Source organism: Lepisosteus platostomus, chromosome 7, assembly GCF_059453375.1.
Source record: "Lepisosteus platostomus isolate fLepPlt1 chromosome 7, fLepPlt1.hap1, whole genome shotgun sequence".
Classification (NCBI taxonomy): Eukaryota; Metazoa; Chordata; class Actinopteri; order Semionotiformes; family Lepisosteidae; genus Lepisosteus; species Lepisosteus platostomus.
Window position 1 is genome coordinate 45,536,053 of NC_142617.1, and position 25,711 is coordinate 45,561,763.

Below are 25,711 nucleotides of genomic sequence, written 5' to 3' on the forward strand. Positions count from 1 at the left end.
CCCATGTGTGCTGTGGGTGCTGAAGGTATTGGAAACAGTAACCGTGAAGTGGGATATTTTTGAAGTTGAATAATGTTTGTTAATAAGTCTATGAAAAACTAACAGATCAATGAAATAATCAATTGGTACTAGAGATATAGAGTTGAACTTGATTCTAAACAGTATTAGAGTATGCAAATATGCATTTTTATCTTTGTTTATTAAATCAAGCTGCAAGACTATAATACTGTGTACTCTTACTAGCAAAACACATTCATAATATACTGTAAGAGAATGTGTGGCCCCTAGGGAGCAGCAAGAATGCTTTGTTTTGTATACACTTTTGGAGCGTCTGCTGCCTGATCTTATTCTCGTTCTCCTTGTGGGATCATCTTCAGCTGAGGTTGTAATGAGGCTTTTAGTGTTTGAGAGAACTGCATGTTCTGCATGTTTTACCAGTTTTCAATGGGTTTTGGAATCTGGAGATTGTTATGGCCATAAGAGGGAATTGAAGTGTTTGTCATGTTCCTTAAGCCAACTTCAATGGAGGCTAACACATATTGCTCATCACTGAGAGAGTCTTTTCTCAAGAGTTTGTTTGACAGGCAGTGCCTGCTCTTTTGCCAGTGAGGGTACTCCATATCTCCTTTCATTTGTCTGTCTCTTAGTGGGGTGTCACACATCTGCTACAGTATCTGTTAGACAGTGTTTATTTTTCTTTTCACAATTTCTTTCCATAATGTGACGACTTGTATTCCTCAGTTTCAGTTACAGTATGGCTATTCAATAAGACTAGAGGAATTATGTCTCATCTTTGTTCATGTTAACAAAAACAAAGAAGTAAACATTGTCTTTTTTATAAAAGGGAATAAGGATTGAAGAAAACTAGGTTTATGTAAATATATTTTTACAGTTTCTCCTGTTATTACAATATGCGTCTGTGAAATCGCTAAAGACAAGAATTCAGGCTTCAACCAAAAGTTTTAAATGTTTTTAATGAGCAAGTAATGACAGGACTTCTTTTCCCTTTAGCTCTCCTTTGCAGAAAAATGTTCTTGACTTCTCAAAAGAACAGTCTCAGCTCCCATTTTCCTTGGAGTTAGGGGTAGAGAGCAGTTCTGCTTTCAGAAATGCAAACATTTTATGAAGATCTGAAAAGTGAGTGTTTCAAATGATTAAACTGGTGTGTAGGCCAAATTGCTTTATATAATCATGGTGGGAGGGTTTATTCCATAGGCCTAAGACTTGCCTATTACATCTAAATTGACTTTTGTTTGTGCTTATACAGTATATTATTCTACATACTTTTGCTGCTTTCCTAAGCAGCATGCAAAGAAAGCCCCGGGCATATATTGTTTTATTATTACATAACTTTTAACATCTGTTTCTTCTGTGTTGGATTGCAGTTCACTATTACAAGGTTGGTAGAGTCAGTTCTCCAGGGTATTTGGGCAGCCTTGGAATCTGAAGCTTGGAGAAATAAAAGAGAGATGTTTAACTCTGATTACTAATTTCTTTCTCCCTTTTCCCTATTACAATTTGATGTAATCTGTGGATAAGTCTTAGCAGGACAGACACTACTTTTGTTTTTGAATAGGAGGATTGTGATTTGTTTTAAATCTTGATATTGGTGTAAAGTTGTCATTCTAGATTTGAAATTAAGTTTTCAGATTTTTTTATGTAGATGGACATCCAGATTCTTTTTATGTTATTGAAATGTTTTGCTGAAATGATTTCCTTGGGGTTTTTGGGCAGCTTGCAGAGCGTGCAATTTTAAGCTCACGGGTTTCTGCAGTAACATGTTGATAACAAGTGTTTTTTTCATTTCAGAATGGTGTAAAATAGTTAACAATTTCCGTGGCACCTTGAGGAAAATCTATAGGTGTTCAGTGGAGGTGTAGATTTGTTGTCAAGGATTTCAATCATCATGGAAGCCTTTCTGCCCACTCTTTGGAGCATGTTGTTGGAATGAGCCATGAAATATTGCAGAATTTACGGAAATGAGCTTTATAAAAAATGTCATGTTCCATGTTCTGCTGGTGTTACTGTAATCCACAATGTGGCTGTCCTCATTGATACTGCCTTCAGAACAACTTACAAAGCTGTCTTAATTTTTGGTATAACTTTGCAACTATTTTAGATTAGGCATTGCTTTATTCCTAATCAATGCAAAATGCAACTGTTTCAGATGGTGGTCTGTCAGTAAAGAGTATGCTAAACATTTTTATTTAAATTTAAACACTCTATATAGGATACTAAAAAAAAAATAGGATACTAAAAATCTCTCTTTAGAGGAATCGTGTTCTACTGTATATACAGTACAAAATATAATGTCTACACAATGTCTTTGCATTGTAATATGAAAAAGATTTATTTATGTTAAAGAAAGAAATGTCCACGCAAAAAACAATGTATCACCTGCAACAGAGAGCCATGCTAATTAGTTGTTTGCGCTAAGCAACTGCTGAAATTGATGTACAAATGACATTTTCAGAGATGTGTTTGGTCCTCAATCTAAGCTTTTTGAAGGGTAGTACATTGTAGACTTATCACCCACATGGAAAATTAATAAGATTAATAGAAGCATCCAGTTTTGCCTTGTCTAAGACATGGCTCAAGGATAGAAAACTAACCAACCATTTAATTCTTACATGAAATGCGGCAGTTTCGAAGGGCTAGAAAGGGCATCACTCAAATGTAATCCATTTGTGTAGTATCCTGGAAAAGTTCTTAAAGTATTACTCATCAGTTATGGTCCATTGGAAAATTGTGTCCATGTTAAAGACTTATGCATATACAGTATATTGTAACAGGACAAATCTATACCTGCTTCAGACAGACTAATGAAAGATGTATTCAACCACACATCAGTAACTTCATTGTCTTTACACCTTATTCAAAATTGTAAACAATATTACATTTTACCATTGTTTATTCAAGTTGTAGAGCTCTCCCTGGCTTTACAGTTCAGTATCAGTACTCAGAATGTAGAATTAACACCAGTTTGTATTCTGTGAAGACGTCCAGGTTATTTCTTAGAATTTAGCTCAGTCCTGTTAGTATTGATTGGCAGCCACTTTTTTAATAATGGAAAGGAAAGACATCCTACTGTTTACATATTGATAGATTAAAAAAACTTTAATTCTTTGATCATTTTATTTTAATGTAGTAGACAAAAAAGCTGTTCCTGGGGTGGGGTCCATGGCTGCCTGTTCACTTTTGAGGGTTCAGAAAGTCTCCTGTCACCTATGTGACAAATATGTAGCAGTGCTGGAGGTTAAGCATTCAAATTCAACCAGCCCGATTGTAAACCTGATTTGTTTGCATGTCAATGCTTAATCACTTTCGTGTGGATAATTTGCACGCCATTGTGTCAGAACATATAGACGGGTTACAGCACAAGTTAAGCTTACCCTGGGGAATAAGTACCTCTTTCATCACTTGTTGAGTAAGGCTCTTTGGATGTGAGTCAAATGACATTAAACCTCCACAATTATCTGTTCTACCTTATCACACTGCTTGTGCACTGTCAGACAATCTGCGTGACAGAACTCATACGTGTTGATAGGATTTTAATCTGCTGAAAAATGGTCTTCTGGAAACTGTGTTTATTTAAACAACTAAACTGGGAAAAAAAACAGATGTAGCAGCTGGCAAACCTTTAATTTCTGTAAGATGACTTGTCATTGATGGTATAGATTGAAAATTACGCTGGAAATATTTACAAGGTACTGTACATACTCAATTGTTTTTGAAACAGGTTTACTTGCATAGAGGCTTAAAAACTAGATACATCTTCCCATCTGCTGCATCAGTTGTCATCAATGCTGAGCAATTTGGGCTCCCTTGACTTAGTGTTTTGCTTTGCAGAGGAAACTGGATTCAAGTGGCCCTATGTTATCCTCAAGGCACAACGTTTAGGATTGTATCGGACATAAACCAGCGCCAGAGTGGGAAAGTGCACAGTGTGGAGCACTACACTCCTGCCTCCTCAATAGAAGCAGTTCTGGAGAATCCCAGCAAGAGGCTTTTCTACTTTGACAGCCAGTCAGGGTGAGTGGATCTGAGATATCATCAAACATCAGCAAGCCCGTCTCATTGGTTAACAAAGCAAACTGTAGGGAAAAAGTACTAATTGCCACCAGAATCAATCTGCTTAAATAACAGAAATAGATCAATCAAATTGTATTTCATCTACTTATAGACCATATCAGTGCAAAATTCAGGAGATCCCAAACAAGGTATACTGCAGTCAATTGTTTCTCATTCACTGATATTCCAGAATTTCGTGGTTTTAATCTCGGGATCCTGGATTGGATGCATGAATTTGGTGTCATAAATGTTATTCCTTACTGTATATTGTGGTTCCTGAAGTACATAGACTTGCACCTTGGATAGAAGGACAAGCATGTACATGCACTATATTATTGCACTAAATGAAGAAATTCACCTATTTTAAGATGTTCCATTAAAGTGGTATTCTATCGGTCTATGCTGCCCTTTAGTTCTGATTGAGCAGACACATATTACAGTAATAGACCTCAACATGCTGTGCTGCTATGTGTTGGAATATTCTTGAGGGATTTGCCAAGCTAAATTTCTATTTCACCACCTCCTGCATTTTTGTTTCATCAGCAGCATTCCAGTCTTACAACTATAAGAATTATTTCAGTAACAGGACGGTCACTTTTTGTTCTGTGTCCTTGTGCAACATAGTGGTTTTGTTTGATGCAGTGGTATGTGGATTTTAAATGAGAAACCTTACATCATTTCTGCCCTTTCCCACACCAAGGGCAGAGGGTAGTCTGCTCTTTGGTAAATTGGGACAGGGTCAGTTATTTTAATCCTTCATTAATGTGTGAGGAAAGTGTTTAATTACAGTGGCTGACGGTGACCGTGTGCATCACTATCCCGTTGCTCCTCAATAAGTAAAGAGCAGAGAGAGCAACCTAATGACTCATAGAGAACATTTTTTTTCTTTCCAGCTTTCAATTAAAAAGACATATAGCCACCACAGGGAATAAAGAACAGAGCAGTTCAGTCATGAGGGGGCACAAGCAAAGGAGGTACTCCACATGAGTTTCCCAGATTTGCAGGGTTAGTTCAGCCTAATTAATATGATTCACCACCTTCTCCTGATGGCCAGGTACCTCTTCCTGCACTTGCAAGCCAGTCACCCACGCAAGGGCCACAGCTACTGCTCCAAGCTTGGCTGCGAGAGAGTCAAGATTCTGGCACGCTCCGTTTCCACAACTCCCCAGGCCTGCCCGCCCAATCCCTTCCCAGTGAAGAGCCGCGGGATCCCTGCCAAGCGCCTCTGGGTTTCTCAGCGAGTGGGGACACCCTGCAGCCTGTGCGGCGCCCAGCAGGTATGGAGGCTGGTCTTGCAATGGCACCCTGAAAGGCTGTCAGCCCGTCGGGTCTGTTGCTGAAAGGTTTAGCGGTGTCGTCTCCCCATCTTCTCCCCAGCTCGGATGGAATCCTACAAAGCATGTTCCGAGCTTGGCACAGGTTACATTGCTGAATTTATCTTGAGCTTTTAACAGTGTTAAAAACGACAGTGTTTTTCAAATTGCACACAGCAGATTTTGCCATTTGCTTATGTAAGTTTGAGAGGTATGTATTATCTGTTTGGCAATGGGGTTGATCTGTCTCAGTCTCCTTTATCCTATCCTCCTTCGTGCCCTCCTGCCGGAGGCAGGGAGCTATGGGGAAGCAGGCAGCAGCAGTTCGCTAATCTTTGGGAGTTTTCAATCAGGTTTAGGCAGGAAGGTGGGTTCACTCCTTAACTGCAATGAACAGTACTTAATAAACTACTACTGCTCTGCTGCCATTATATTTTAGACCTTCAAAAATTGAGCAATTCTGCAGAATTATACAATACAAAACAGACTTTCAGGATTATTAGTGTTCCAAGCACTATGTTGTGTATATTACATTGATGGATATTTTTATTTGTTTGTTTATTTGTTGATGTTTTATGTGAACAGAAATAGAGTGTTTTTTCTGGCAACCAATGATTAAACTGACTTGTTTACATTGAGCCTGGTAGCATTCGGTAATGTTGTATTTCATTTTAATGTGATACGATACATACATACTTAGATCTTACACTTGAAAGAAAAGTATCTTCTGCCTCTGTTTTTTGTGTTCGGTTCAGATATTTGTAATCATTAACCAGGTTTAGAAACCTTTGTGACCTATATTGTTATAGCACTTACAATGGGTTCTTCAATAAGTACATGCGTGTGTGGGAAATAAATTTAAAAATGATATTTTTAAAGAAACATATCCCTTTTTCTACTTTGGGGACAATTTATTTATCTTTAAAAAATATTTTTAGCTTATACATTTTTCAAAATGGAGCAAAATTCTTCATCTCAGCCACTTCTGTTGTAAATGTATTAAGAGCATCCACTTTAGTAGAAATAATGAAAATGAGTTGTACAGTTTGCCACAGAATAATTGAAAATCTCAGCTGAATGGTTAAAAAAAGTGGGGTTTGAAAAGTTTTACTTTTTTTTTAAAAAGTCACAGAATTCTGAAAGGACTCATAGTCTGTTCTTCTAACTAATGTATCCTGTGATGACAAGTGGAGCTTCTTTATGTTTCCACTTCTGTTTCATTGATTTCCCTGGTTTTAACTGTGTGATCATAGGTTGCCATCTCCAGTGAGCCTTTCAGAGAATATGTGAGGGTGCAGGTTCTCTCACTCAGCAGAGCCAATATAGTAAATGGGCTAAAGTCTGCTTTCATTAAGGTAAGTGATCAAGGTTCATTATGGATGCCTTTTATATGAGCAAAGAGCTGTTTAATGATCTGCTGCTATATGAAGTATCTGACCATGAGACCAGGAGATAATAAGCTGCTTGTTCGAATTAATTTTTAATATATCATTACTTGAAGGGGGCTTAATGAGGGTAGAACCTTACGTTCCTCGGAAGCTGGAAAATAATCTACACACAGAGCTTAAAGTAACATGATCTGCCTGGCTTAGAGTTCTTGTTACACCATCACTGCTTACAGAAGAGTTTTTCCAACACAGGCTAGACTAGCAAATCTGACATGTGCACTGTCTACACTTCAGATCCCCTGCTTTAACCCAGACAAGCCTCCAGACTTAGACAGGATCTAGATTTGGAACTGTCTGTGGAAAAGTTCTTGGTAATACTTCAAAAATCCCTCTGTACATTAGATGAGTTAATTGACATTATCAGAGCAAATGTGTACTTGGTAGAAAACATGTTAAGAAGGATTAGAATGCTCATTGTGGAAACAAAAAGATAACAGTGTTTCAATATAGAGCTTGTCAAGTCAAAATGTGTTCTAAAACTAGTTTTAAACATTCTAAAACATTTCTGAACTCTCAGCCACTAAAATAATCATCTTCTTTTTAGTACAGAGGAGAGGTGCGCAGCAAGGGAAGACCAGTGAATTCTGTGCATTAATGTGGTAGAATGCATTGCACATGAATAATTTGACCTAGTTATATTACAGTGCCATAGCAGTCTATTAGATTTCATTACATGGGTTTTATGGGACCTGAGCATGTGGTTTGTGTGGATGTCTAAGGATGCCACGTCAACAATTATTGCTATTAATTTCCTGAACTGATGTGAAGAATTGAATATTGACCAGGTTGTCATTGTAAATCAAAATTTGTTCTGTCGATTTATCTGGCTAAATAAAGGATTAAAATAAAAAATCAAAACGGCATCACTGTTAACAACAACTATTGTTTCTGGGTTACATTCAGTGTGTGACATGGAATAGATTAAAAAAACATATATTCAAGTCTCTGAAGTAAGTTACTTAATTAAAAATTCCATGTTATAGCTGTAAACAAGTCACTTTTTTATCTTTTAGGTGAATGATGAAGTCTTCCTATTTAGAAAGCAAGGATTGCTTTTTGTGGTGGTGGATGCATGCACTGGAGAAATTAAAAGCAGGCGCCACTTTGAAATTCTGACTGTATCTCAAGCTTCCACTGCTATTAACTCTTACATCATCTCTGCTGTCAAAGACAGGTCAGACAACACGCAGTGTATTGCAATAATGAGATACTCTATTTTATTGTTATCCATGGCCATCTGTTTTAATGGTGCATTAGGTTGCAGCAGCAGCACTTAAAGCCTAACAGGCCCACAGAGATCATAAAGCTTACTTTTTGTGCAACTGGGACTGTTAAGAGTGCAGCAAAAAAACTTGAGATAGAAACTTTCTTTTCAATTTTTCATGCTCAAAAATCTCTGTCCTTCCAAAAATATAATGCTTTTTTTCCAAACTCAAATTTTGACTTTCATGCATAGTATTTGCTCTTGATTTAAGACTTCTGATAGTTCTTAATGTATTTCACAGAACTACATCTGCATGAAATCATATTTAACTTTTCCTCAATGGATTTGCATCTATTGCTATACCACTGATTCTCTTGATTCAGTGTTTTGAATTGACTTGGTGCAGAACGCAGAGGGACAGTATATTAGAGAGTTTGATATAGATTGTCTTTTGTAACTTTGTGCTTGTCTTCCTGTGTGTTAGGTCAATAGTTCTGGTGTGCTCCAGAGATATCAAGGCTCTGCCCAGAGACTCTGGGATTCCTGCCTTTATCAAGCTAGGCTCTTCAAAGCCTATCAGCCTCTTCAGGAAAGGTGATGTAATGGTTAAAGGAAAGGTCTATCTTTTTCAGGCAGGTCTATGGCTGAATGTCCTGACTGCGATCTGAGCAACCACCGGCACTCTCTCTGAAATAGGAGTGGCACAACTCGGTCTCAGCAAGTGAATAAATGCTTTGTTTTTTTTACAAACCAGCTTACAAAAAAGAGCAAACACTCCTCTGCATATTGTGAGAAACAGCTACTGTGTTTAAACGTCTGCCTTTTTTGTAATAAAAGGCCATGAGAAAAAGAGCTTGAAAATGCAAGTGTGCAAGCATTGTTCATTAATGATTTATTACCCCTCTTCAGTCCAACTCCTTCTGTTGAGCTTTTGGTCTTCCTGAATGAATGCCTGAATTAATGAATTAAGGGAGAACTACAGTAGCTTTAAAGTAGAGTTGTGGAAATCCATTGTGTTTCTGTTGTAAGAGCACTTTCATGCTCACTTTCCTTGTTTGAATGTGATGGTGTCACCTAGGCTGGAGCACTGTTCTGTGTGCTGCCAAGTAGTGGTGTTAATGGGTTTTTAATATTGATTCAACCAGCTGTATATTAGACCATTTCAAATTGTACTGTACGTGGCATCCAGCCTGAATCAAGGCGCATGTCATTCAGATTTCACAGACCTAAAAGAGGCAAAACCTCTTTCATTTAGATATTATAATTTAAAATATTAAACAATGACATTTACAGTTGTCTACCTTCACTGCAGACTTTGGCCTTACCTCTCATATGCTCTTTTAGTTTTGGCTAAAAGACAATACTGTGCAGAATTGTGTGCCAATAGGCCTGTGTTCAGCTTGGTTTCAGGAATACAGTTTAGTAAAAAAGGATTGGGCTATTCATTTCTCATTGAGCCGAAGGAAAAATAAATCCGTCAATAATGAAACAGGTCAAGCAAGTGTTTTACGTGCACTTGAGTTGTCGTCTTAATTAAATGCTGGAGGAATAGGAAGTGAAGAATTAGAAAACCTGGATTTAAAATACAAAGAGGTTTTGCCTTCCGTGAGCCAACAGAATTTGAATTAGCCCCAATCATTTGGTGTTAACGAAAAACGTCACCATTAATTTCCTCTGTTTAGTGTATTCCAAAATGGTTCAGCTAGACTTAAGAGCTAGGATACCCATTCGCAGGCCTAGTCCAGAGGAAGAGAAGTGCAGCTGGTTAACTACTCAGCCAGTCACTGAGTATTAACTGCTACTGTAGAACTCTACTCAAATCTTTTTTTTTTCTTTTTCTTTTACAGGAAGCTTTGCTTTGTTGGGCTATAGAGGCCAATCTAAACCATCTTGGATTAAAATAGTAAATCGATCAAATGGAAAAGAAGCTGCCTCCATTCAGCACTATGTTCCTCTCAGGCTGAAGGAGTACAAGTGCCCCGGCCAGGGCAGAGAGTACCGGAAAGATGAAAAACTCCTGAAAGGATTACTGCAGCAATGCCTCACCGGGGCACCCCTGTGTGGATAATGGCATTCCATCTTTTCTTTTCGTCACTTATATCATTACAACTGTATGTATTGAAAAATAAATAAATATATTCTTTCTAAATTGATGTGATGTACTGTGTTTCATTTTATTTGTGTCTGCTTCTTTCAGTTTTATTTGTGAAAAGTAATTTTCTGATTACTTGCACCTAAGTGTATAAACTAATTCTATTTTTAAAGTAGCAAGTACATTAGTAAGTATGTCTGATCTTGTTTTAATATTGAAAAATCGAATGTCACTCTAAGGAGCACGTGGTATTCTGTTCATGCCTGGTTTTATTTAAAGCACAAGCTAATGAAGCTTTTTGTGTATCAGTGTTATATTAGAATAGCCCTGGGGCTCATTCGGCTGGTATTAGTCTTGAGACTGTGGAGGGGTTGACAAGTGTAGTCTTTATTAGTGTATTGGGGTCAATGATTTAGCTCTGTGGATGCTGGGCTGGATTTAATTTTGGGCAAAGCATAACTCCATCACATCTCTGGAAGCCACTTGAGTCTTGATTAATTGATTCAATGGGCCATGTCAGCATTTTTTATTTAGTCCTTCTTTTAACGAGATAAGTCAGTTGAAAACAAATTCTTATTTGCAGTGAACTGTAATACAATACCCATTTTACAGCTGAGTATTTACAGGAACAAGTCTGGATTAAGTGCTTAACTCAAAAATCCTGCAGCACTGTCCTACCTGAGATCTGATCCCATTATCCTCCAGTCAAGAGCCCTGCTCACTGCTGCCCCCTATCATAGGCTCTCATAATATCGCAACCCAGAATCTCCTGCCTTTCACTCCAGAGGATTCAAACTGTAGTGCCAAATATCATATGTGTAAAGAACATGGTTTCCTTAATTGTTTTGGGTGGATACACGTGTAACTACATATTAGAGCTCAAGTATTCAGCTGTGCTGCAGTTTACATTTGTAATATTAAGTAGATGGTTTTCTAGAGTCTGTAACCTAAAAGACATCAATATTTTCTGGTTAAACTCACTTAATTTCTTTTTGTAGCTCAGGTGGTTATCTGCGTCAGCATGCATAGGCTGCAAAGGAATAAGTAATAGGTTTATTCCATGCTGAAAAGAGAAGAAAGAAAACACAAGGTTTCAGCCGTGGAGCCTTCTTCGGGTGTGAGAGTATCATTCTTTCTCATACCCGAAGAAGGCACCACACCCGAAACGTTGTGTTTTCTTTTTTCTCTATTCAGCAAGGAATAAACCTGTTACTAATTCCTTTTTCAATTCAATTTTTACTCCATGTCATTGACACATTAACAAGTTTCTTCAGTAGTTACATAACGGTTTATTTAACCATAGCAGAAAATGCGTATTTGTGTTATTAAAATGTCTTTTTTTTCTCCTCTGAGATATTCTTTGATCGTAGAATAAATATAGAGAATATGCTTTTGCTTCAGCTCTTTGAAGATTTCTCCCTAAAAATGTAAATGTTTAAATCATAACTTCACATGAGAAAAACATGTTTAGCGTTGCCTTTTAATTGAATGACTGGAATTGTTGAGTGTGTGTAAAATCTGAGTAAAATAATTATGAGCACAAAAAGATCCATGAACAGATGATTATTTTGGTCCATCGATTAGAATCTGTCGAGTTGCACACCTGGATGTTGACTGTTCCCTAATGATCTAACACAATTCCCAGAGACAACACAATCTGCATTTAGCAAAACTGTTTCCCTTTCAGGTGCCTTGAAACACATGCAAGAGCTTGAATTCCATTTCTGTGCAAGATCACACTCGGCGGCGTGAAAATGAGGCTGTGCATCGCAATACTTCTTGCAGTACTTATCCCCAGTTATAAAGCTGGTAAGTGCATGACAATATGCAGTTTTTGTGATTTTCAGAAAGTTAACCGGTTTTTAATTGTTTTATCGCAAACTGTAATTTATATTTGTTTTTCATTTACTTACAATTTTCTTCCTGTATACAGCCTAATATAGTATACATTAGAATATGTTTTTATTTTAATGTAATTCTCTCTGTTACCTTAAAGACTGTGAGGGAGAAGAAATAGTTGTTTTCCTCTGATTCCTTTAATCTTCAGAATGAGACACAGTAGAACTATGGTTAGCACATGTGCACTTGAGATAGGAAGTGTGGGCTCAAACGTTGGTTTGAGCTCAGTCTAGGTTAAGAGTCATTTTAATTTGGTTTTCTCCTTTGTAGTAAGCTGTAACAATGTAAGAGGAATATATGAAGCAAATACCAGCAATCTGGAAAAGAACTACCATAGCTGCTCTGCAAAAAAGCATTCAGGCAGAGGCAACAACAACATTTAGAAGTGCACTGCACTGAGACAAGTCACTGTGTTGCCACGTAGGAAATGAAAAGGGGGGAAGAGACACTCTGAATGTATGAGTTACTGGGCAGACTGCGAGCTCCAGCAATATAGTCTTGCATATTTTTTTCTTATTTTTATTGTTTTCATTGGTAAATAAAATCAGATCTTGGTCACCGATGAACTAAGAGATGAAAGTTATATACAGTATTTCTCAATCTATGTTTTGTTTGTTTCTTTTCTGCTGAATACATTTTTATAGTAATTGCAAACAGAAATAACATAAAACATAAGGTTGTTCCACATAATTCCAAACATTGCTATTATCCAACTTTCAAAACCATGAACACGCACACTGGATTGAAACTCAAGCATTCAATCGCTGATATTCTTATGATATGTGTTGGTGCTAGGCAGTGTGCATTTCTCTGATGTTTTAAATACAGTATTGTCAGTTGCTTTTACGTTGGGGGAAACCTCAATATTTACTGGTCTTGGAAATACATTTTGGAAAATGAGGAGGGTTTAAGGAGTTTAAAAATGTGAAAGGCTTTTGGTTTTGTTTCTTTTTAGCACAGGCATCTCTGTGGCAGAGGATTTCTTTGGTTGGTATGAGTCAGGCTATTTTGATCTCTACTGAGCAATTACTGACCGTGTGCTTGCCTTTTTCCATCATAGTGTGGGTTGAAATGTTGTCTCAATACATTAAGACAGCGTCTTAGACTGTGATTTACCATGTTTTGCCATGCTGTACACCAAAAAGGCCATTGTTGCTGAAGAGACTCATCCTGCCTGACATTTGTCTCAGAGTCTCCCAGCTGGTTTATGCTATGGATATGCTGACTTCCTTTTTTGAATATATTTTCAGATATACATTATGTAAGTGTCTGTGTGCATCGGTGTGTTTTTCAACTGCTATTAAGCTGATTCCCAAAGGTTTCAGGATCAGTTTTTATCCTGAAGCCGTGCAAACTATCTCATATTACAGCTTGTGTAAGTTTGTAATAGACTTTAAGTATGTATGACATGTTAGCATGTGAACTGAAATGTAAACTGGAATTCGATTTGAATGTCTACTGTATCTGCAATATCAGAGCAAATCAATTTGAGTGTTCTGTGTCACTTGGCGACAAAGTATCTGCATGTGTATTCTAAAAGGCTTGGTGAAAATGCTGTTAATGATGTCGGTCTGAGCCTTCTTTTCTTATCCCTCTGAAAAATTCAGAAAAATTCATTTATTTATAAGAAACAGCATTCAGGGGTTACCCATCAGTCAGGGTTTATGACTTATGTTGTGAACTTCATCCAGCCTTCATCAGATGCTAAGGAAAAAGTTAACAAGCTCCTCAGTTTGCCTGTAGCTTGCATATTTTTCCAAGTCCATCATTTCCTTTTTTATTGTGGAATCAGAACATTGCGGCTCTTGGGGATATGGTGAACTTCAAGTCCCAAGTGTGAAAGATGAAACGTTCAGAATGACTTAAAGAGTTAAATTACCTGTATACCTCTTCTGCAAAACCATCTAGTATTCTGACCTGTTTATTATAAGAATATTAAGTCCTGTTGGGCCTGGAAGGCTGTCCGATATACACTTTGTACTGTAAATGTCTGTGTGCGTGGGTGTGTTTTTCAAGTGCTGGCACATGTGCTGAATCCACCCAGTTATTATAGTTATTATGCTGACTGGCTGCAGGGCTGTCATGAAGTACAGTGGCCACTTTAATTCACTGCATGTCATTAGCAAATTGTCCACCCAAAAGAACAATTATAACTCCACTAAGGCTCTGTCAACAATGTCCATTTATTAGGCTATTTGCAACTTGTAGCTTTATAGCTGTCTATTTGTCTAATAGTGCTGCATACCATTGATTTTCATAAAATGCTGTGGTTAATTATAGTAAATTGCCTTGCAGCTTGTCCACAGGAAGATACAGAACTTCAGCTGTGGAATCCTGGTCATAATGAAGCCCACCATGTCTCCATTGGAAATGGCAGGCGGCTTCTTCTCAGCTCCTCTGCCACTGTCCACTCCATACGGATCTCTGATGGAGGTACTGCACGACACGACTGCACAGCAGCTGTATTGTTGTAATGCTGATCAGAACTGGAGCTCCTCCGTTTGATCACTTGTGTTTGCATATTAATTGGCTGAGTTTGTATGCTTTACAGGAAAGCTTGTGGTGGCTGACACCAAGCAGCCAATCGTTCTGCGAACCAAACATATTCTCATTGCAAATGAAGGGGAGCTTCACATTGGCAGTGCAGACTGCCCCTACAAAGGCAACTTCACCATAGTCCTTTACGGAAGGTATGTTTTCATTGCGTGCTTTCTGCTAAAATTGACATCAACATCTGCAAGCTGATGAGTATCAAAATGCCACATCTGGCAAAAGCATATCAAAATGTGGTTAAGAAAAGGAAGTACTGTATGAATAATGCCAAAGGGACAAAATTGAATAATCTAATTCATCCCTCTGCTGTCTTGTCTGTGTTCCACAGGTCTGATGATGTAGATGCTGAACACAGCTACTTCGGTCGCAAGTATATCGGTGTTGGCACAGGAGGCACGCTGGAGATTCACGGGGAAAAGAAAATAGCTTGGACATTTTTAAACAAAACCCTTCACCCAGGAGAGACGAATGAGGACAGCTATCAATTTGAAAAGAGCTGGGGGAACCGTGGCATTATTGTACATGTCATCGACCCCCAGACTGGGGAGGTGTTGCACTCTGACAGGTGAACCCTGCTCCATGTTCTTCTCTCTTGACGTTTGTGCAAGATGTTTTTGCAAGATGGTGTTTTTCTCTGCTATTTCCATGTGGGATGTTTTGGTGCAGTGCTTGGGAGACCATAAAAAAACATTTCAATCTGAACTTCAGTAAGAAAGTAGAAATACTGTAAGCACATTTACGACAGCTCATCCAAACTGGCAAAGTTCTGTAGCCGCACATTTATATTATTGGATTTAGAGTCAAATATATAACACATGTTTTAGTTTTGGAACATTGTCATCAACTGTTTGTTTTGTTTTTTTTTCTACCATTACACACTTCTTCTTTTCAACTCCTGCTATTTCAGGTTTGATACTTACAAAAGCAAGGATGAAAGCCGACGCCTGGCCCAGTATGTGGACTTGGTAGAAGATGGCATGATTTTGGCTATGGTGGTCAACGATGAGGGTTCCAATAACCTCGAAGACTTGGCCAAGAAGAGTTTGGCAAAGCTAGGCAGCAGGCAATTCCACCAACTCGGATTTCGGTGTGTGATAGTTCTGTTGTTGTTGCTCAACATAAGCTGTACCCTCATGTTGCACAATACATCCATTTTCTAAACCTCCTTATTCAGTACAGGGAGCCAAAGCCCATCCTAATGGGCTCAAGGCAGGATACACATTAGATGGAAGGCCAGTCCATTGCAGGGCATACACAGACACAAACACACACCAAGGCTAATTTTACAGAAATCAATTAACTCACCAGTATGTCTTTGGACTGGGGGAGGAAACAGGAGAACCTGGAAGAAACTCACACAAACTCAAGCAGAGCATACAAAATCCACCTCAGGACTTGAACCCAGGACTGCGGCACTGTGAAGCAGCAATGCTAACCACTGTCACTGTGCTACTGTGCTACCCGCATTTGCAATGCATCTAGCACAGAATATTTTCCAGATTGGCTTTCTGATTCCATGAGATAGAATGTCATCGATTCAGGCTTGATTTATGTGATGTTGAGATCCTTGCACAGTCTTCTGCACTTTCCCATGGATAGATTTCTAAGATGTGCAGGTACCAGGAACATGTCTGGTGTTGTTTTCTTGCCATAGGGGTGGTTTTCTCTCAGTAAGTACTGTAAATAGAGGATCATAATGACAGCACATCAGGAAAAATATGCAGTGTATTCTAGCACACAATGTCCAGAAATGGCACTGCTTTTCAGGAATACAAGGATTGTAAATAGATGGTGTTGTGATACAAGGTGATGGTTCAACTGGTATTTAAATACAAGGTGATTTTTTAAAGACAGTAAAATCGCAAAAGATTAGCATGCACATGCAGTTTTGTCCCAACCTTTCTAAACTAGTCTTATATCTTCATTTTCCTTTGCAGTGTTCTCACTTTTTGTTTGACGGCAACAGAAAGTTCCCCACTTAAAAAGTCCACTCAGTAGTCGGAGATCTAAGATGCTGTGTACAGTGCTCAGTCCCAGCAGTGGTGCATAGCCGGCACACAGAAGGCCTGGCAGCAGTATCACAGCTGCTGTGTAATGAAAGAGGATGTAGGAAGTCCAAAGCAGGATAGGCCCTGGGAAATGCTCACTCCAGCTTCCTACAAACTCTCCTGTCTAAACGTTTCCACATGAAACCTTGACATAGACAGCGGCTTCAGAAAAAAACTGCTTTCCAGTTTACCTTCTGTTCTCACTGACTAGCCAAGTTTTAAAAGCACAGAGGAGAGAACCCGATAGTGTAGTAGTTTGCCTTAACAGAAAAAGTAAAAAAACAACAAACAGATTTTTGGATTTTCAGTATATGATTAGCGAATCCCAAATTGCTGATATGAACACAGGGAGTAAAAATGATTTTGTTAGTACAAGTCGTCTCTTCTTTTGAAAATTGTCAGATTTGTTCATTGCCTTTATATTTATATAATACCTGATTTGTATCCATAGTTACTTTTCTATACTACTTTGCAATGTATAAAGCTTACAGTGGCCATGTTTAAATATCACTGAGGAAAATCATTCCTGTCGATTCTGTGTCGGCTGACTCCATTAAGTCTTTTTTATTTGTTTTGCTTTGCTTGTTTTCCATTCCTTTTCATCTCATTGTCTGACCAGACTAGTGGAACAGTAACAGAAACATTTACCTCTTTGGTTCTTCAGGTACCCCTGGAGTTTTATTACAGTCAAGGGAGACGTCTCCTCATCTGTCGAGGATCATGCCCCCTATCAAGGTGAATGGTTCTGCACTTTTCCCCGTTCATAATGTGAACAAACCCCACTTCTGGAGTCTGCTTACGCTACTGTATTATTGGAATGTGACATTTTGCCTCCTGAAACCTTTGCAGGAACCAAAGCCTCATCGGAAGCCAAAACATCAAAGGTCTTCCAGTCTGCATATGGAGAACACTTTACTGTCACGGCAACAAGCCAGTGGATTCAAGGTGAGGCATGAATTTCAGAGGGTTATTTTTCTGATCACCGGTTATTCTCAGGACTTTGTGAAGGTTCCACTCAGAGCATAGCAAGGAGACCTCTAGGTGACTGACCCCATCACAGAATTTAAAGAATCTGATGCAGTATTCGCCTTGCAATTTGTGAAAGGAACAATTCATTACTGTTTTTATTTTATTACTATTAACTTGTTTGGTGGAGGCTTTTTGTAAATACTAAATTATATTTGTTTCTATACATTTATGTTGCTCAATGGAACAACAGCACTGCCCCATCAAAGATTTGAACCCAGTAAATTCCAGTATGATTCCTGAGCTCTTACCCCTTTTCATTCTACGGCCAACTTTAAAGACAACTTTTAAAAACTTTAAAAAGCTTGGTTCCCTTTTCCTGTTGCTAGATAATTATTAATAACAATCCAAATAATCATAAATGTTTCTTAAATCTTCAATTTGATCAGACAGCCAAGTGACCAGCTACTGTAGGGTCTGCCTGTTTTAATGCAAAGCTTCTCTCACCTCTGCTCTCTTTTTTATTTGAATTTAACAATTAAGTGTGTGTAGGGCCGTAATGTGTGGTAAAGGAAGATGTTACACAAAGATCCCCTGCAGGTGAAAATGAACTGGATGTACATTGACTGTGCTGTTCAGTAAATTGTAAACCAATAAAATATCTTTGGAAATTGAAAACAAAAAAGGCCAAGCATGGGATCAACAGTTCCAAATATCTCTTGCATGCTGGGTTGGTACTGTGCCATGTGATAGTTTTATCACAGTTATCTAGAGAGCAGGGTCTGCTCTGTGCTGTGTGTTGAGTTGAGCCCTGTCCTCCAGCAGCCTTGCTGTATCTTCCCCTTTGCTGAAGTGTCTTGGACTCTCCCTCAGGATCTGAATGGACAGAGTGGTTTGACCGCGATGATGAAAGGGGCTCTGGAGACTGGGAAAAGCTGGCTGACCTCCGAAATGCTTTCCCTGACAAAATCTGTGCCAACCCCCTGGATATTGAGGTACCCCAGAAGATAGTTTTCAATTAAGAAGCAGCTCATGTTTTAAACAAAGCAACCCCAGAGTATTTTGTAATAGTGGAAGTAATTTCTTCAGGCTGCCCTATTATGATTATAAGGTTGGAGTATTAATCAGAAAATTTAAACCTTTAAAATATTTTTCCCTTAATACTGTAAAGTAACAATCAACATCAGCAGGAATTCCCATTGCATATTAAGATAACTTTATTAGTTTTTTGTGAAATCCTGGTGTGACACGTGAGTTGTGTCAAGGACTAGAAAACAGCTTGACTGACAGCACTTCGCTGATTTCATTTTCTCCACTTCAGGCAGCCACTCACGATGGAATCGCTTCCAATCTGACAAATGAGGTTTTCCACAAGATTGACAAGGATTACGGATTTGTGTGTCTTAATAAAGATCAGCCCAATGGGATCTGCAACAACTACAAAGTGCGCTTTCTCTGCGGAAAGCTTGGTATGTATGGAATTCTGGCTCCCAAGTTGAAGGCTTTATCACAGGATAAAGTGTTGCCAATATAGTGACTTAATGCACTAAATGTAATCTGACACTAAATTTCAAAAGTGAAAAATCAAAGACCTAAAGACTTGGTGTGTTGTTTTTCTGGGATTAAAGTGTTGTCACATGATATGGTAGAGTATGTAACGTGACTTGGACTTCTTGGCTAAGAAGAAGATCCATGGGTGTGATATACTGTAGGTAGTCATGAGTTCAAACCCAGCATGTGAATTAATTGGGTGACTTCCTTCATGCTGGTCCTTCAGCCAGCTGCAACAACTGCTTCAGGGAAACCCATGGTCTATCACATTCTCCCCTTGAGCCAGAACTAGAAAGCCTGAAGTAACCCACCAGCAGGAATCACAAATGAGCAAAGTGTCTAATAATATACACAGCTGTAAAATGGGAAAACTCTGGGAAATAAACACATTTAAATGACTGCACAGTTTACTGGCCTGCATTCTTTCGTGATGCCAGAGCTGGCAGTCCCAAGTCTTAGGAAGAGTGCCTTGAGGGTCTTCAATATCCAGATGTAATAAGGATCTTTCAGATGAACACCTAAAATAGCAATAACCCTTTATACAGTGCCTTGCGAAAGTATTCGGCCCCCTTGAACTTTTCAACCTTTTGCCACATTTCAGGCTTCAAACATAAAGATATAACTTTTTTATTTTATGTGAAGAATCACCAACAAGTGGGACACAATTGTGAAGTGGAACGAAATCTATTGGATTTTTGAAACTTTTTTAACTAATAAAAAAGTGAAAAGTGGGGCGTGCAAAATTATTCGGCCCCCTTGCGTTAATACTTTGTAGAGCCACCTTTTGCTGCGATTACAGCTGCAAGTCGCTTGGGGTATGTCTCTATCAGTTTTGCACATCGAGAGACTGAAATTCTTGCCCATTCTTCCTTGCAAAACAGCTCGAGCTCAGTGAGGTTGGATGGAGAGCGTTTGTGAACAGCAGTTTTCAGCTCTTTCCACAGATTCTCGATTGGATTCAGGTCTGGACTTTGACTTGGCCATTCAAACACCTGGATACGTTTATTTGTGAACCATTCCTTTGTAGATTTTGCTGTATGTTTGGGATCATTGTCTTGTTGGAAGATAAATCTCCGTCCCAGTTTCAGGTCTTTTGCAGACTCCAACAGGTTTTCATCCAGAATGGTCCTGTATTTGGCTGCATCCATCTTCCCCTCAATTTTAACCATCTTCCCTGTCCCTGCTGAAGAAAAGCAGGCCCAAACCATGATGCTGCCACCACCATGTTTGACAGTGGGGATGGTGTGTTGAGGGTGATGAGCTGTGTTGCTTTTACGCCAAACATATCGTTTTGCATTGTGGCCAAAAAGTTCGATTTTGGTTTCATCTGACCAGAGCACCTTCTTCCACATGTTTGGGGTGTCTCCCAGGTGGCTTGTGGCAAACTTTAGACGAGACTTTTTATGGATATCTTTGAGAAATGGCTTTCTTCTTGCCACTCTTCCATAAAGGCCAGATTTGTGCAGTAAGACTGATTGTTGTCCTATGGACAGACTCTCCCACCTCAGCTGTAGTTCTCTGCAGTTCATCCAGAGTGATCATGGGCCTCTTGGCTGCATCTCTGATCAGTCTTCTCCTTGTCTGAGCTGAAAGTTTAGAGGGACGGCCAGGTCTTGGTAGATTTGCAGTGGTCTGATACTCCTTCCATTTCAAGATGATCGCTTGCACAGTGCTCCTTGGGATGTTTGAAGCTTGGGAAATCTTTTTGTATCCAAATCCGGCTTTAAACTTCTCCACAACAGTATTACGGACCTGCCTGGTGTGTTCCTTGGTCTTCATGATGCTCTCTGCGCTTTCAACAGAACCTTGAGACTATCACAGAGCAGGTGCATTTATACAGAGACTTGATTACACACAGGTGGATTCTATTTATCACCATCAGTCATTTAGGACAACATTGGATCATTCAGAGATCCTCGCTGAACTTCTGGAGTGAGTTTGCTGCACTGAAAGTAAAGGGGCCGAATACTTTTGCACGCCCCACTTTTCATTTTTTTATTAGTTAAAAAAGTTTCAAAAATCCAATAGATTTCGTTCCACTTCACAATTGTGTCCCACTTGTTGGTGATTCTTCACATAAAATAAAAAATTTATATCTTTATGTTTGAAGCCTGAAATGTGGCAAAAGGTTGAAAAGTTCAAGGGGGCCGAATACTTTCGCAAGGCACTGCATAGCACAGGCCAGCAGTTGTTTTGTAGTGGGTAGTTAAAAATGTTCAAAACACTTTTCCAAACAGTTAGTATGGCAAAGTGCACACCAATAAATACTGTTTAGTAAAATACTGATTAATAATACTGTTTACTCAGTTTTCAGGGATATTGCCTTCAATTCAGTTACTGGGTTTCTAATTTATGACTACAGTTTTGAAAATGTAATGTGGCATATGTCTGAAACGAAATGGAATTTTACCCAATCCAACAGCACAAAGCAGTTACTGTTCTGGTTCGTGAATCACAGAACCATTAAATGGCTTTTACATTCTATACTGCTGTCTTTCACTACAAATATGTTGAGAGATTTGCTGCTTTGATATCAGTGTGGAAAAAGCTTTTTCCTGACATACATTTACATGTGGTATATTACACTTGAGCTACCTGCAACATTTATGATATGATATTATATGGGTTTGCTGGTCCACTGGCTAGTAACAATTTTTAATACATTTTGCCTTTAAGTTAATTAAAGCTCACAAAATGAATTGAACAATGATAGTTGTTCTTAACACCAAGATTGACATAATAATGCATCCAGTAGCTTGAAGTGTGCAAATATATGATTGAAAAGCTTATATATTGTTGTCTCAACATATGGGGCAAAGGCATAGATATTCAGAAAGGAGTAGAAAAAACAAATTTCCCTTCTAGACACACATTACTGAGGCCAATAAGATGTTTGCCCTGAGTTAATTGAGCACAGGTGTGGAGGCCTGTGCTCAGGGTGTATAAAAGGAGGACAAAGCTGAGCTAAGGGCCTTTTTCATAGATCCCAAATTAGACTTAGGCTGGTTTGGCACAGATTGATGGTCACATAAGGAAGGATTTTTTGAAGAAAATCTTGATGGATTTAAATTATTGAAAGAAAAAAAAGATTTGTGTGATATGTAAACATTGGTAATTGGATTAGCCTTCCAGGTTAAGATAAGGAAAAGCATTGGTAGAGATCCAGCAGAAGGAGCAAAAGTTTCTTTTTTGTTTTGAGGCCTGAAGTCTGGTGGTGTTTAAGATATCCAGAAAGCCCTGCTAATCAGACAAGAAAATACAGGATTACCGTCCATATTAAAAGCACCAGTGTACAGTCACATCCATCTTGCCAGAGGACAAGCAAAAAGAGCCTTAGAGAGGTGGCCAGCACCCAAAGTTGTCACAAATATACAGGAGGTTCAAATGATGAAGCGTCTCGTGTCATTTCAGAACTGTCTTCTTCAGCTGTTTAGAAAAATAATATATTGTGTAAAAGTCTTGTGTAAAGTGCTAACCTTAGTACTTTAGCTTTCTGTCTAAACCTGCATTCATCTTTGAAGTAAAAGGATAAAAAAAAGTCTCAGACTTTTATTTTTGTACAGTTTGATTAATACTGCTTGGAAACATTTTCTCTTGTGTTGACTCTGATGGCAGTGAAGCCCCAGGCATCTATAACAATCGATACCCACTCCAACACCACGATCCTGGAGCTGGCTGATGACAGCAGAACCTGGAAGGCAGGAGACACCATTGTGGTGGCCAGCACGGACTACTCCATGTACCAGGCAGAGGAGTTCACCCTCCTGCCCTGCCCTGGCTGTATGGCCAACCAGGTCCGAGTGCAAGGTACGTCACCAGAGAGTTACTCACAGGGCTTGACCCTGTGAACAGTAATGGTCATAATAAAATCGAAGGAGATTTGTAGGTAAAACATTTTTTTTTCATTATCATGTTCCTATAATCTGTTTTCCTTATTGTCATGCATTTATTTCAGTGTTCCATACACTCAACTTACTGTTTCCGGTGCCTGTATGATTCTTAGCAATGCCATTGAAGGAGTATTCAGACAACATTTTAAAAAGCTGGATAATGAAGTTTTATAGGACAAGCAATGATTTAACCCTACGTTTACTTTATTTTCAGTATTAAGACATAGAATTAGATACAATATAGTCAATGTAATTTATTTTGACACTGTGCCTCAGTTTTTGAATGTTGTCCTTTGGGGAAAAAAAAACTCACTGGGTTCAAATAGGCTGATAAAAAGCAGTTTCCTTGTGTTTTTCCAAGCTGTTGGTTGACATGCCTAACTGGGTGTCAGTTCTCTTGCACATTTCTTACCTCATGTTTCTTGGTCCCATGTGCTCTCTTATACCACACCATGTAGGAGGGAAGGAGCAATCCAATTAGGTTTGCAGAGTTTGAGAAAGAAGCTAAAATTAGTGCAACTAGAAATTCAGTTAGATGAGAATCTTTATAACAGCCAGCACATAGATTTGCACGTCAGTTTTCAAAGCCTGCGTCAGATCATGATGCTCCCTGGAGTTGATTGCTCTGGAGCAGCCTGTGGAAACCACTAACCCCTGGATGGCCTGGAGGCTCCTGGGCTTCCAGAAGGCCTGGGAATATTGCTGGAGTGGCTGGAGGGGACGCCGGGCTGCTGTGGGATGTTTTGTCTTTCCAGTGCTGTCCAAGAGGAAGGGAGGAAAGAATCGGGGAGGTCTGCACACAAAAAAATAATTGTAGAACTTGAAGGAGGAAAAAGGTCTTACTGACTTTTTAAAGAGTTTACCTTCCTGTTTGGTGATCACTAGGAACCAATTTAAGAATCCTGTCCAGCCTGACTTTTTTCTGGATATTGAGTTCAACAGCTTGGGAAATAGAATCATAACATGAACATTATGAGGGTTGGCAGGAGCTCTAGGTGTGAAAATATGTATGGTTCCACAGTACATTGTGGGACAAAGCACAATATTACCCTGTAACTGAAATTGTGAATATTCTCAAAAATCTCACTGGTCTGAAATTGCAAAAACTTTTAATGTTTTTCCTACCTGGGGACCTTTCAGAGAAAAAGAAGCTATCTGATAAGGACTGTTTTTACATAGAACTACTGATGCAGTAAATGTTAATGCAGTGTAAGCTCATATTTAAGACATCTCATCTCAGTGATCTTTTAAAGCAATTTGGAAGTCTTGCTTTAATCCTATGGTGGACTTATTTTGGAAATACTCTTTAATTAATTCCATTCTTGAAAGCATGTCTGAAAGTATAACCATAATGATAAGCCCTGTTTTTAGCAAGCAGCATAACCCTCACTTTACCTGCCACATATTAAACTTAGAACTTGGAGTACAAAGTACAATCTACTTTTATCTAGGCATTCTTGCTTTAGTTGTCTGAACACTTTCCCTTTCAGCCTACTTGTTACTGTTTGAAGATACATTACTAAAGATTTATTTTAAATAATCTTTAGAAATGTATTTTAAAGGGGAACTGCAGTCCCAATTTCTTAGAACTGTTAATAAATCATTAAACATTATAAAAGAATTTTACAAATTTTTAAAAAAACACAAGACTGTGAACTTTGTACTGTTAGTCGCCATGTCGTCACAAACCTCTGGTCTCACCACGGGAGAGAGCGAGAGTTCCCATAAATTGTGACATGATGTGGCCCTTCCTGCTCACTTGTCACTGTAAGAGCCAATGTGATATGATTAACAAGTGAATACAGGTAGTGCAGCCAACATTTCACTGTAGAAAGGTTCCAAAATGATGTACTTGCAGAGTTAAAAAGTAAGTAGTATTTATAGATAAAACCAGGTCAAAGTCGAGAGCAATATTTCAATTGGATTAAAAGGGATGTTTTCACCAGCACCCTTACAGTGTATTAGGGCTGCTTCACATCACCAGACGTTTTGTTGCCTCATTATGAATCGCAGAATATGGTGCTGGGCATACCTAAAAATTTAATCTATTTTGTGTTGCAAATTGGAGGTTTTACAAGTTACTGTGCACATTTGACTTTTATTGTGGTTTGAAATGCACTCATTAATACTGATTCTTTCTAACTCTGAAATATAAAAATAGCATTGCAGTTCTCCCTTGAACAGTTGGTTTTGTGTATTGAGCTTTTTCAAGTTATTGTTCCGTTTAAAGTCATGTTTATAAGCAAGTCAGATGGAAAATAAACCTCAGGTTATCCATTTTCCACTGCCAATTGATACCAAATCACCCATTATCTTAATTACATAATTCTTCCCAGTTTCCTTTTAAATAGAGTCAGCTAATGGGAGATTGCAAAACAAACAGAAATGAATGAATTGGTTATTGCCATTGCACTGCTTTGTGTACTACAAAAATCATATTCCATCCCTCCACTTTCCAACTGATTTACCCAATATAGTGTCACAGGGAAGCTGGAGCCTTTCTTAGCAAATAACAGGCAAAAGGCAGGATAGCCTTTACAGTGGTCTCCCTATCTGCTCCCTAAAAAACGTCATATGGTCCAAAACTCAGTTGCTCAACTTATTTTCATTCAAGGCTCTGTGAGCGTATCAACCCATTAATGACACGTCTTCATGGCTCCCCTTTAGACATTCAGT

The 25,711-nt window shown here is 38.7% G+C and overlaps 2 protein-coding genes across 5 annotated transcripts in view; both read left to right on the top strand.

The window, feature by feature from the left end:
• The window catches only part of LOC148658926 (cell surface hyaluronidase CEMIP2-like), a 49,834-nt gene extending 39,645 nt beyond the window's left edge, over window positions 1-10,189 (top strand). For 3 of the 4 annotated variants that reach the window (XM_088640722.1, XM_088640721.1, XM_088640724.1), the window contains 7 exons: window positions 3,850-4,032; window positions 4,965-5,045; window positions 5,126-5,348; window positions 6,638-6,739; window positions 7,846-8,006; window positions 8,521-8,630; window positions 9,884-10,189. In XM_088640722.1, coding sequence (XP_088496848.1) covers window positions 3,850-4,032; window positions 4,965-5,045; window positions 5,126-5,348; window positions 6,638-6,739; window positions 7,846-8,006; window positions 8,521-8,630; window positions 9,884-10,104 — 1,081 coding nt within the window. In that variant the 3' untranslated portion in view covers window positions 10,105-10,189. The remainder of the gene's footprint in view (window positions 1-3,849; window positions 4,033-4,964; window positions 5,046-5,125; window positions 5,349-6,637; window positions 6,740-7,845; window positions 8,007-8,520; window positions 8,631-9,883) is intronic. The other variant, XM_088640723.1, reaches the window with a different exon arrangement.
• cemip (cell migration inducing hyaluronidase 1) overlaps window positions 1-25,711 on the top strand; it is a 78,896-nt gene that overhangs the window by 25,506 nt on the left and 27,679 nt on the right. The window contains exons 2-11 of the mRNA XM_088640725.1: window positions 11,816-11,937; window positions 14,323-14,460; window positions 14,579-14,717; window positions 14,909-15,145; window positions 15,488-15,667; window positions 17,293-17,363; window positions 17,478-17,573; window positions 18,468-18,589; window positions 18,916-19,063; window positions 22,761-22,952. Coding sequence (XP_088496851.1) covers window positions 11,883-11,937; window positions 14,323-14,460; window positions 14,579-14,717; window positions 14,909-15,145; window positions 15,488-15,667; window positions 17,293-17,363; window positions 17,478-17,573; window positions 18,468-18,589; window positions 18,916-19,063; window positions 22,761-22,952 — 1,378 coding nt within the window. The 5' untranslated portion in view covers window positions 11,816-11,882. The remainder of the gene's footprint in view (window positions 1-11,815; window positions 11,938-14,322; window positions 14,461-14,578; window positions 14,718-14,908; window positions 15,146-15,487; window positions 15,668-17,292; window positions 17,364-17,477; window positions 17,574-18,467; window positions 18,590-18,915; window positions 19,064-22,760; window positions 22,953-25,711) is intronic.